Source organism: Dreissena polymorpha, chromosome 10 (assembly GCF_020536995.1).
Source record: "Dreissena polymorpha isolate Duluth1 chromosome 10, UMN_Dpol_1.0, whole genome shotgun sequence".
NCBI classification, from domain to species: Eukaryota; Metazoa; Mollusca; class Bivalvia; order Myida; family Dreissenidae; genus Dreissena; species Dreissena polymorpha.
The window spans coordinates 75,181,660-75,195,219 of NC_068364.1; the positions used below are offsets into that span (position 1 = coordinate 75,181,660).

Here is a 13,560-nt window from a genome sequence, read left to right on the forward strand (position 1 = left end):
AAAAAAGTAACTCAAACCAATATTTTTTTTTATAAAGCAACAGTTAGAAAATTATTTTGAAACAGTAAGTATAATAAGTTAATTAGTTCAACAAAAAAATAAAGCATACATATTTTATTTATATTTACAGAGTTTGGAAATGAAAAAAAAATGGAGCATGCTGCCATCTTCTATCGTGACGTTCTCGAGAAACATGATATGTGCCCTGAGAAAAAATATGTCTCAGAATGGAAATGCTTCAAAAGGGTCATGTGGAAGAGGTTTGATATATTATCAATATGATGGTAATGTCTATTCAATACAATTTTGTAACAAATATTTTTAGAAATTCTTCATATACTTGCAATACAGCATATTCATTAAGACTCGAGTTTAAGTATTTCTAATGCTGATGACTATCAGTTTGTTGATCTTCAGACACACAAATACATTGGGGAGTATTACGTTGGCAGATCTCTACACAGGGGAGTTTGAGATTTGTACTCATTTCAAGACCTGCTGCTAAGTCTACCTCCAACTAGCGTCCAATGCGAATTTGAATCTTTTTTTCCCTTTTTGTGCCTGAAATGATCAGTATGGGCCGGAAATGGCTGCATGATTATAGGACCTCCAGGCCGGCAATACAATTATAATTTTGGGAAGGACTGTTAAAAAAACAGTTTAAGCATACACAGAAGTTATATTTTAAGCTGTACACTGATTAATTTAAAACGTGTCTGACTGTTTTTGTGTTTAGATCAATCAATCTTAAGTTTGTTATTATATGTTGTATTTTGTTCCATACGTTGAATATACTTATAAGACTAGACGAAAACTAGCCTACCTTCCGGTGCGTACGTCAGAGCGTCCGAGGCGGCACAGTACTCCACGCGGTATCCTTGCTGTAGCAGTAGCGTGCACAACCAGCGGTCTTCTCCTACAAACACGTTCATTTGGGGTATTCAGAATTGTTGGTGTCCAGTACGTAGGTTAACAAGTATATATTTTTGCAAAGATATTCTTGAATAAAGCGCACAGAAATCAAGGGTATGTACAGCTGATTAAATTATTAAAATATATGTTTAATTGATGGAGCTTAACGAGCGTTTATTTAAACGAGGTCATATTTGATATGACATTTAGTAACGGCTGAATATGAGTTAATGTTCATTTCACAAATCTTTAAAAAAAATCCTCGTCTTATTTCATCCTTGAGATTAGTTGAAAGTTCATTATCTGGTATATATCAAGTACGGGAACAAGATTGCGATGTAAATTACATTCGTGTACGGGAAGTCGCAGTTTTCAGGTTTGCATTTTTTGGTATTACATTAAATATATAAAAATTACTATGTTATTTAAATTACTTCGACAGGTTCACTTTAATTTGTTATTAAACTCTCTTATCGCTTCCTTCTATTGTTGCTTTGTGAAAATTACATACGATGTTATAAATACAACATACATTTATGCTGCCAAAAACTTACTTTTTATGACTGTGATTAAAAATCAATGGATCACCATACCTTGGTCATACTGCACATAATGGCGTGCCTCTGTAGGTGGCGTCGTGTAGCGCTTCATGACGTTTTTGGCCATCAGGGAGGAGCCCCGAAAGAGGCTGAAACATCCGGGGCTGCACAGGACGCAGCCTAGCCCGTGCTCGGTTGCCTTTTGAAGCCAATGGCTGACTGCGTATTCGAACTTCTGATACCAAACCATAGGTCCTGCAACGCAAGGAAGTGAAAAACGAGGTAGGCATTCAAAATGTTAACAAAAGGTGATAAACATTAACAGTGCGATTTCCACGTCACACAACACAAATTTATATTAAGCATGATTTATATAAAGTACATTGTCAACTTTGTATCTTAACTTTAAATTTAATTAAGATTAAAAATATACTGTTTTTTTACCATAAAAACAGAACAAGTTAATATGTAATAAAACGAAAAAGTATATTTTAAATCCCTCTAAATAGCATGACTAATGATGTTTCGTGATTTTTCTTATGTAGTCAGCTTATTTGTTTTATAATCACTTTTCAAACAACAAAGTTATATGTTTAAATATACTGTGTTTTCATTTGCATTATCTACAAACACAGTTTTTATGTGAACACATGAATAGTTAATAGCTATACGTAGTGAATGGACAGACTATGCATGTTGTAATTCAACGACGGTGTCGGTTTGACACAGAAATATGATTTGATGTGACAGAGAACTTATAGCAAGGAAATAAGTTTCCTGTTGGAGGAATAATTCATTGGAAAACAATTATGTACATTACCTGGAACGTCATTATCAGTATGGCTTGGTGGCAGTTAATTGTAGTTATAAAAAAATAGTGTGCCGTAAATGTACCTTTTTTGTTCAAAAATTAAAGAACAAATTCTATTTTAGTGAACGTATGCAACTTTTTTTTCCAAAGCGAATTATTGACAACGTTTGTCTTATGATTGCGAAAGCTATCATTTATTTACATATGTCTGGTACTCTCCGTTTCGCGCATACATAGTTTCCTACATAGTCATTACTCTCCCTCGTTTTCTTTTTGTTCGAAAGAAATTTTCTACAGAAAGACCTCTCTTTCCGCTATTCAGTCATACCGTAAAACAACAAAACAAATTACTGATTTTAAAGATTATAGAAGAACGCTCTGAAAGTAATTATCAAATAATACTTTTAAAACTGATTTGATGCATATCACTATACCATCATGTAGATAAATGCATGCTTTATTGGAAAAAAATCGTCTATCGACATTAATAATATTTAAGGAAAGTTATCTAGAGATTATGGAAAGACCGCATAATTCTTGTTGTGCTGCCAGTTTACTGTGAAAGTTGGTAAACAAATATTTCATTATGATGTGCATGGAAAAGAGGGTTACATATACAGACCGATTCACTTTTTACCACTTACCAGCTCAAAATAAGTTAGAGGCTATATTTGGAAATGTTTTATAAAAACATCGAACCGAAAAAAGTGGTTATATAGTAAAAAGGCAAAAAAGTAAAAGGGTAGGAGGTTGAGGCATTTACTGTGAAATATAACAATTGAACATACATTATTATATCAAACAATGTCATTATCTTTGTAATATGTATTACTTTGTAAAACTTTTAACATAAATTAATATACCTTTTTAAAAAAGAAGATGTACTTGTTATTTTTAAAAATAAATAAAAATATTGTGTGATGTATTCTTTTTAATATTCTTCTGGAAATAACTTGTTATGTCTTTGATTTTATGTTTATATTTGTGTTTAGGTGTATGTATGTGTGCGTATATGTATATCTCCGCTTGTATATATGTTTTGCAACTCATATATTGTCTGTTATTAAAGCAATTCACCTGATTTGTTTTCAATATTACTGAAATGCAACATTACATTTATCAAAGCCATTCTAATACGGTCAAACGCGGAGGGGATTGACAGAGCCGCCGAGAAAAATAGAAACTACCACTAATTAAGAACAAAAATATCTGAACAAAAAGTACTTAAACAGCTAATGATGAAATAGAAAATGGTCATTCAAAGATTTGTGAACACGTTTAACAATATTTCGCTTTACTCTATAAAATAGACGTATTTTTGGACCAAGATAAAGCGATATATACTTTCAAAATCTTGAAAATATTTCAAAGGAAGATATAGATAAATACCCCGATTATTTATCCGAATACATATGCTTCCATGCATTGAAAGAACTAAAAATTAACAAAAGCCAAGGATCAGATGGACTAACAATGAAGTTTATAAACTTATTTGGCATAACATAAAACAATAATGTAATCAATTCAATAAATTATTCCTTTGAAGCATGATATTGAAACAAACTTCAATCCCAAGGTCTTATTTCATGTTTGCCATAATTTTTTTTAAAGAGATTCCATCTATTGACAATTTGCGACTTGCCTTTTTGTTGACTATGCAATCGCAAGTAAAATTTTAGCAAATATAATAAAACATTTTTTAAAACTTATAAACAAGGATCAAACGGGATTCATAATGGGAAAGATATATTGGGGAAAACATAGGTGTTTTGAATTATGTAATTAATAAAGTAAACGAAACAGGATTGCTCTTTTTCAGAAAGCTTTTGATAGCTTAGACCATTTATTTTACTAACCAATGTTCATTCAATCTCTGATACAGTGAGTGAAACATTTTGTATAGTTATGCAAAATATTGATAAATTTATTATGAGAATTTCTCTAAATTCTTCGTCAACAAAAAGGAAGTGCGACAAGGTTGTCCTCTTTCGCCATATCTGTTTATCGTATGCTTTGAAGACAAGACAAGACCAGACAAGCGTTTTATTCGAGATCAGTATAGAGTACATAATCTAGACAGTAATGTGATTAAAAACAATAAATCAGTAGTCAGTTTGTTTAGGTAATAACACAAATAGTGATACAAATACAGCGTACAGACAACGTAACATACACTTGGAGAGTGATGTACATGTATTACACGGAAACAAATTGTCTTATATCTAGTGCATATTATATAAAGTTTGCAACATTTTTAAGAACATTATTTCTAATCAGATTCTACGGCGGAAAGCTTGTCATACATTTTATCCTGTGATAATTCAAAACTGTCTACCTTTTCCTCTACTGATTTCGGTATTTCATCTGTTAGAGTATTAAGTTTTAAGCTCGTCTAGAGTTTCCAGTTTCTGATCTATTTTGTCCAGCCTACCTTCGATCTTTTTCAGACACAACAACAAATTTTTGCTTGTTGGATCCTTCGTGGCAGGGCGACTGCCAGAAACTTGCCCGAGCAAGAGCCTTTATCCATCTCAGCAAAAGAGTCAATTCCAAAAACACAATCGTCCGTACTTGGGTTTGAAAACAACGCATAATTTGCTTGACTCAACACTTCGCTTAAAAACAAACCTCCGGCCAGGCCTCCATCAAACGCTGACCTTTTTCGACCAATCGCTTCACTACCACTAAAACTATCGCTATTTCCTTTCTTTCTGTTATCTGTACGTTTATTTTTACGCATAACAATATTCAACTAATCTTATATATTCCACTGTATTTACCACATACACGACACATATAATGATTTTTATTAAAAATATTTCGAGAGCGTCCACAAACACAATCTTACCCGATCGACCACGTGACCCACCCAAAAGTAAAGTACTCGCTTATAATATTACACATTAATCAAATGTAAGAGGAATTCTCATGGTAAACATTGACATCATGCAAACTTTATTTGCAGATGTTGCCTGTTTTCTTCTTGACGGCAGTCAAAAGTCATTGGAATATTTAATAATTAACGTTGACAAATTTGCCACTATATCAGGTTTTAAAATGAATAAATAACAATAATTTCTCTGTAAATTAGGTGCATTTATAAGTAGAAATATAAAAATGTTTCCACTTAAAGGGATCTTTTCACGCTTTGGTAAATTGACAAAATTGAAAAAAGTTGTTTCAGATTCGTAAGTTTTCGTTTTAGTTATGATATTTGTGAGGAAACAGTAATACTGAACATTAACCATGCTCTAATATAGCCATTATATGCATCTTTTGACGATTTTAAAACCTAAAAATTATAAAGCGTTGCAACGCGAAACGATTGAATAATTTGGAGAGTTCTGTTTTGTCGTTAAATTTTGTGAAACTACGAAGATTGCTTATATAAGGTATAAAATACGTCATGATGTGTACTCGGCGGAATAGCTCAGTAGGCTAAAGCGTTTTTACTTCAGGACTCTGGCAGGACTCCAGGGGTCACTGGTTCGAAACCTGCTCCGGGCAATGTTCTTTTCCTTTTTTTAATTTTTTTCTTGATTTTTTACTGGAGCTTTTACGATCCAATGTTTACATTTATCAATATAAAGCATTTAATGAATAAGTTAAACAAATGCCAAAATCTGTGAAAAGGCCCCTTTAAAACTGATAACGACTGAAAGCGCGACCAAACATGAAATAACGATTTACAACTCTACAATTGTAGCAGCTGAATAGAATATTGATAATACAATTTAGCAATTGAACACTGTTTATATGAATGGAACTTAGGCAATCTATCACGGATATTTTAGCATTTGCATTGAGAAAAATTTATATACCCATTTACAGTTTTAGAAAGACCAGTTTGAAGTAAAATTAAAACTATAAAAAAACATCCATGCTCAAATTTTTATGGAATGGGCAGATACTACAAGATTAATCGTTGTCAAATAATACAATAATATACAAATGGAGATTTAAAAATGATTGATATAGAAAGCTTTGTAAATGGTCTCAACGCTACTTGGATTAAACAATTAATACATCAATCTGAATATTAAATAACATTGAATGAATCAAATTATAATACAATTTTCATGGTTTTGATGCAACAAAAGTTGGCAAATTACACAAATCACTCATGGAAAACAAATATAGGCATATAAAGAAAACAATTTTCTAGTGGTGGGAAATTACAAAATGTGTACGTATTAAATTCCAGTATTTTTCTGAAATACTCCAGTCTTTATACAAGTGTTTCACTAGATTTGAAAGCTAAAATCAGAACTTATCAACCGCCTAAATATTAACTATAATCAACTACAGGGTCAACTAAATTTTCAAATTATTTATAAAAAACAAGTTGTGACGAAGCAAATCAATCCAATTAAGGCAATTACAAAAAGGGAATTATTTTTTTACAACGTGTCTCAATTAATTATTCAACCGTTTAGACTGACACATGAAACCAAGCTTACAACTTTCCAAAATTAATATTCGATGCAAATTTTTCAAAACAATATATATTAACGGCTTTGTGGTTTTAGTTAACACATTTCAATATATGTGATTTTTTTAGAATTACAGTAGACTCGAATGTGCATTTGTTTTGGGAATGACCTGTAAATCAACAGTTTTGGAGCGATGTAGCTGTGCATACCAAACCAACTTAGACTTTGCTGTGCGTTTCGAACATATTATGAACATATACGCTACTGAGCCGTTTCAGTTGGCGATTCATAAATGTCACAGATGTTTACATGTATCATATTGTTGGCAAAATTTTACAAATAAGTATCAAAACAACACACCCAATATTAATAATTTTAATACATATCTTCAGAATAGGTTATTGCTTTCAATAAATATCAAATAGAAACAGTTGGTGAAAGTTGGAACAACTATTTAGCATAAATCACTATAACTGTAGTTTGAACATGCATTTTTATGCTGTGATCTTTTTGTCGAATCGTATATAATTATATGTATTTCTACTGTTTGGTGTGCGATTTTGATTTTCTTTCGACTGTTTTTACTAAATGCGTGTTATTATGTTTTTTTTTACTTTATGAAAAACACAATCACTAACCTAAAATTACATATACATTATTCGAAAGTTACGTATAACTTCAACGGGACAAAGTTGGACACTTAACGTAAGTAACATGAATACACACCGGAATGTGCGTAGATAAAAAAAAACAATTACGGGCACTTCGTTGTTACAATGATACTCACCGGAACCGATCGGGTGTATCCTGCCGCATGCGGCGCCGACGTTCGGGTTCCGCCGCATCCGGTCTATGAGCAGCTGCAGCGCTGACGGCTGAAAGTCGACGTCGCCGTCGAGTGCGAGGATGAACGTGTGGTCGGCCACGGTCCGGATGCGCTCCTTACTGCCGCCCATCGACAGCAGTTTATGGGCCAGGAAGTAGTACATGTACATCACCTGAAGTGTGGAACAGTAAGCACATGTACATCACCTGAAGTATAGAAGAAGTATATGAACATCACATGAAACGTGGAAGTAGAACATGTATATAACCTGAAGTATGGAACAGGAAAATATAACATGTGCATATATCGAAGGCGGGGAGATAGAAAGGAGACATACGAACTTGCTAAGAAATACGCCTATATCGACAGTGTATCAGAATTTCGAGGAGTGATAGAGAATATCCCCGTCTCATGTTTACGCTCCGGCATTGGAAGCAACGAAATGCATTTAAGTTGGGTATCCCTCGATGTACCTACCTATTTCAAACAATTTCTGCAGCTAAGCCTGTCATATAGTAAACTTACTGTCGTGCAACTTACCCGAACCCACGTCTTTCGGTAACCGATCTTGTGCCAGTCTTTAATTAGATGCGCAAAAGAACTTCCGCAGTGGAACATTGATGATACATTTCTTACCATGACGTATCTACTGTTTTGGTTCAGAGTACACAGATAACGTTAGTACAATCTATCTGGCTTAATATCTTCCGGTGCTTTATCTTCTGTTTTTCCAAGAGGTGCGCGGAAAAATAACTGCAGTTTAACATAAATGACTCCACCAGTTCATCTGACCCCTGCTCTGTTTGTGCTAGATATTAACAAAGATTATTTCAGTGTTACCTACCTGACTCCATCTTTTCCGGTGTCGTATTTTTTTGTTGTCCTTCAAATGCGCGATCAGCATGTTACCCCCGGGCAGTTCCCACACCAAACGACCCCCATAAGGCGTTTCGATCTTTTTGGGAGGCGGGATCTTCATATCAGACGTGTGGACGGAACTAAAACACACGTGTATATATTTTTAAACTGTTATTATTATGATGTAGTAGAAGATGACGGCGATTTATCACATGCCATACCCTGTTTCCCATGTAATATAACCATTACGAATATTTTTATCTTACACATGTTTAATATACTTTTTAAGCGTTTTCATTGGCTTAGTTTTCGTTCGATTGACCAATCGCAATTTTATATTTTGCTGAAATGACGTTGCAACGTCAAATGCCGTCACGAAATGTAAACAACATTCGGGATTTATCATTATGTTTGCGTATATACTTATTTAATTTGCTCATTTAAAAGCATGTGATAAAAAAGATCTTACAGTCGTTGTCATTTCATACTATATTTTATTAAACTCGCCCAGGAAATTCTTTAGTTAGTTCGCCAAAGGCTCGCTTACTAACAAAATTCCTGAACTCGTTTAATAAAATATAGTATGATATGACAACTCGTGCCAGATCCTATATTTATAACACATGTGGTTAGAATGTGGCTATGATATCAAATTCTTTGAAAAAATATGTACATTTCCAGAAAGGAAATTCATTTCTGCGTTGAATAAGACCGAGTTCATTGAAATCGCTGCACAATTAATAATGTTATGGCTTTTAAAGGCGATGCACTATGTTTTCGGGCCATTTTGAGTTAAATACCTTGATATATATACATATTTAAATGTAATACGTTTTCATTCAAAATGATGTTTTTACTAATTTATATCATAGCCACACGCTAACCATCTGTGATTTATAATAGATGCTGATATTGGTAAGAGTTGCTTCAGTAACAATGACTGGCAGAGTCAAGGCATATTTTGGGTGGGGTTGGCCTTCTGTGAAGTTTCGGAATGAAGTTTTACTCTCGCACTCGAGCGATACAAGCCGATTCATAAAGTATGTCTTCAACATTTGACACATCTATGTAAATCTCACCTGATTGCGTCATCAATCGTCTTGATCAGTTGTTTTACGAAACCATTAGCGCGTGACTCGCCGGCGTCGTAATCAAACGCGTCATCAAAGAATATGTGGGCTGAAAGCACGTGAGCAGATAACAAAGTGTAACTTTCACTAGAACTATCTTGAAGCACGATGACCTGGAGGATTTTACCGTACTTCAAGGGAACATTTTTCACCGGACAGGATGTACAGCCTAACAATACGTAAACATCTGTAGTTTTGTAAAAAGAGAGAGTACTTACAGTGCCTAGAAGAAACACACATCATATTATCCAACGCTTTTTATTTAAAATATATTATAGACATAGCATTTCATACCTGTTTCATAATTAATACATTTAATAATGAGAAATTCCTACCCTCAAATTCGTAATAGTCCGGATCCATGATACCAAAGTCCTTCAGGTTCATCCGAGAGCACTGATCTGTGTCCAGTCTTAATACAAATGAAAGCATTAATTTAGCAAGACCTAAGATAAATAAAAATGCGATGTATTGTAAAAAGGTTATCCTTTTTTTTCATAGTATCATCCCTCCTCATTGTATCGTGCCTTTGACATAAACCCCTCAAAAAGTGCTGGGCAGTAAATGTTTTTCAATTTTTAGAAGTTTTAATTTATTTGCTGACAAATTAATGACTATTACGACAATATTTCACACGATTTTAGGTTTTCATTTGAAAGAAGGTCATGTCAAATCCAGGCCGATATTATGATTACACATAATTGTGTTAGTTTGTTTTTGGATCATTATAAGGCTTATCAAATGTTGTATAAACCGTTTATTTGTGATAAATAAATAATTAATTATTTTAAAAGAAAAATGAACAAGCAAATTGGTTCAATTGATATCCTCCGCCAATATACTTCTGGACACAAATATATCTGGAAGGATGGAAAACGCCAACGTGCATCATCCTCTTATCTATTTCTATACTCATACCAAGTTTCAATGAAATCCGTCAAAGCACTTCCAAGATATGGCTCCGGACACACAAAAAAGCATTTTATCAAGATACAAAGGGCCATAACTCCGTTATCATCCAATGGTGTACAATGCCATTTAGCCTGCATCATCCTCTTATCCATATATATAATCATACCAATTTTCAATGAAATCCGCCAGGGCACTTCCAAGATATGGTTCCAGACACAAAAAAGCATTATTTCAAGATACAAAGGGCCATAACTCCATTATAAACAGATGGTGTACCATGCCATTTGGCGTGCATCATTCTCTTATCCATATATATACTCATACCAAGTTTCAATGAAATCCGCCAAAGCACTTCCAAGATATGGCTCCGGACACAAAAGTGACGGACGGACGGACGGAAGGACGGAAAGACGGAAGGACGGAAAGACGGACGGACGGACAACGCGAAAACAATATCCCTCCGCCTATGGCGGGGGATAACAAGGGTTTCGTTTTTCCAATACGAAACTATAAATAGAAAAAGAACATGCGGGTAGTAACTAACCTTAGCAACCAATCAGACGGGCCGATACTATGAGAAACGGTGTACATGATACTGATTACTACATGGGGCTTAGTTTCGCCAGTATTTCGGCAAAACATTACCGATGTTTATGCAGTTTTTGGGGCGATTGCCATCTGCAACTCGCCCCATAGGTAACATAATATACGTATACCGAAAAAAGAAGTCCGTTACTGCATGCATCCAGATTCTGCATTCGCTAACAAAATAGCTCCTATAAGCGCGTTCCATTCATGGCAACGTCTTTTCACTGTGGCATTAGCACCCGAGAAACACGCAGTCCTCATGGAGGGTGTATACAGCGACGAAATATCGGTTCAATACTAAACTATCTACACTTTAGGGGTGTTGCGGCAGTTAATTTAACCGAGGATATATTTATAGAAACACCGAAGATGCTATTATCGTAACTCAATATTTTTGTTATCAGTATCATCAGAAATGACCGAGTTGGTTCAAATGATTATCATCAACATTGTATTCACAAACGTTTCGCAGTTATGAATTGGCACGTACGACAATGACTTGTTTTAAAAAGCAGCATGTTCTTTTGAACCTCAATAGCTAAATCATATATTATGTTGACAGCCTGTCACCTTTCCTTAATTCCATCTGTTTTATTGAACAAAGGTGGTTGGTATCACGGTGTAAAGTGTTTTTACGACAAAAAAAATGAACAAAATTGCCCCACCAGTACTTTGAGTACTTTGATTTACAACAGTGATGAATTTCTGACCAATGAAAATCCTAAATTTAAGGATATTGTATCGAAAGGAAACCGGACCAAATTATTATTAGGTTATATTATGTTGAAAGCCTGTCACCTTTCCTTAATTCCATCTGTTTTATTGAACAAAGGTGATTGGTTGGCATCACGGTGTAAAGTGTTTTACGACCAAAAAATTGAGCAAAATTGCCCCACCAGTTCTTTGAGTACTTTGATTTACAACAGTGATGAATTTCTGACCAATGAAAATCCTAAATTTAAGGATATTGTATCGAATGGAAACCGGACCAAATTATAAGATGACTCAGTAATGAAGTGGAGTGTAACCGGCACAAGTCAAGGATGTGTAAATTTTGCGTTCCGTAAAAATCGCATATTTAAATGCTTAAAAGCTAGCTTTTCAAGTATAAATACACGCGTTTGAAAGCAAATGATCCAAAGTTTCGTATCGTCATTTTGTAATTAAAATTGGGTCATGTGTGGAAAAAGTTCGCCGTGGCGTAATGAACATGGTGTCTGCCTAGCGATCGAGAGGTCACGGGTTCGGTCCCCATTCGGAGAGCGTTCTCTAGATCTTCCCATAAGAAACCAAGTACTGGTTATTGGCCCAGGAAACGGACTCGAGAGCTTTTCTATAAGCCTAAGGCTTTTAATGCAATCGAGCTACAATAAATTGGTTTAAACTAAACTAAGTGTGGAAAATTGGTGTGAATACTTAAATGGAATCAGGTGAATTACAACTGAAAATGTCAACATATATGGCTACGTGTTTGGCGATCGCAAGCCACAAAAGTCAGAATGGTTGAGACACGAGGAGCTATACAAAGCAATAGCTCAAGGTATCGACCCAAGCCACATTACAGTGCTTCAAAAGGTACGTACTATGTGGCATATCTATGTTTACAATTTGAGTGACGAAATTATTCCCGATGTCTTATGGTGTTCAGCTATGGGGACGAACTATAAGAGTCATGCATACCAATCCAGAAAGACTAGTAAAACACTACACGGGTTAGTGTTACAAACATCCCCCTCTCTGTTGACGACGGGCTGATCACAAGAGCTTTAACATTTAAAAGGCATTGACGGTATTTCAAACAGAAGGGACAAGCTACGCATAAATGGTACATTGACCAACCATTGCACAGGTGACCGAATTTGCATCGTCAAAACAAGAGCCCCTACCGAATACAATGCAGTTTGGACAGTGTATTTGACGTGTTCTGCACAACGGACAACCTACTGCATTGCCAATTTTATCAACAAAGTGCACACAGATTCCTCCGATAAAAAACATAAGTCATTCAAACACAGATGGTCAAAATGGTGAAACCCGCAAAACCCATGGAAACCCCCATTAACAACCACACACCAAATCTAGGAACTAGATCCTTTAATGCCACGAGATCCACGGCCAGTTGCAGCCAACAATCAATTATACGTTTCACCATTACCTCGCCCAATACTTGGACGCCAAACAAGGACAGTCAAATGAAAGTTTCGGCAAGATCGCCGCCTGCACATGTTAAATAACTGCAGCAGAAAACACAGTGCTCCGACAAGAAGACAAAGCATGCAAAGAAGAAATAACTTTCGCAATGTCCTCATATTGTGTACCTACTTAGAACAGTTTACAGGCAACGATCAAGATTAATCACCGTTAACAAACATTATAATTGGACGTGTTACCTTTATGAAGGTACATAGAATCGTAGCAAACAAATAAGATATATATTCGAATACGAATTCGAAATTAACTTATACATATATAAAATCGCTTCATGTTTATATAATTTTACTTACACATACCGCTTTCTTATCTCGAGGTGTTAAACGAATGTATGCACCAT

General features: G+C 34.9%; 1 protein-coding gene across 1 annotated transcript in view; it reads right to left on the reverse strand.

The window, feature by feature from the left end:
• The window catches only part of LOC127847096 (chitin synthase chs-2-like), a 67,977-nt gene that overhangs the window by 18,060 nt on the left and 36,357 nt on the right, over positions 1 to 13,560 (reverse strand). Inside the window, exons 12-17 of the mRNA XM_052378704.1 lie at positions 9,845 to 9,921; positions 9,459 to 9,558; positions 8,366 to 8,519; positions 7,483 to 7,693; positions 1,506 to 1,706; positions 824 to 916 (exon numbers count right to left, since the gene is read on the reverse strand). Of these exons, the coding sequence (XP_052234664.1) occupies positions 824 to 916; positions 1,506 to 1,706; positions 7,483 to 7,693; positions 8,366 to 8,519; positions 9,459 to 9,558; positions 9,845 to 9,921 (836 nt within the window). The remainder of the gene's footprint in view (positions 1 to 823; positions 917 to 1,505; positions 1,707 to 7,482; positions 7,694 to 8,365; positions 8,520 to 9,458; positions 9,559 to 9,844; positions 9,922 to 13,560) is intronic.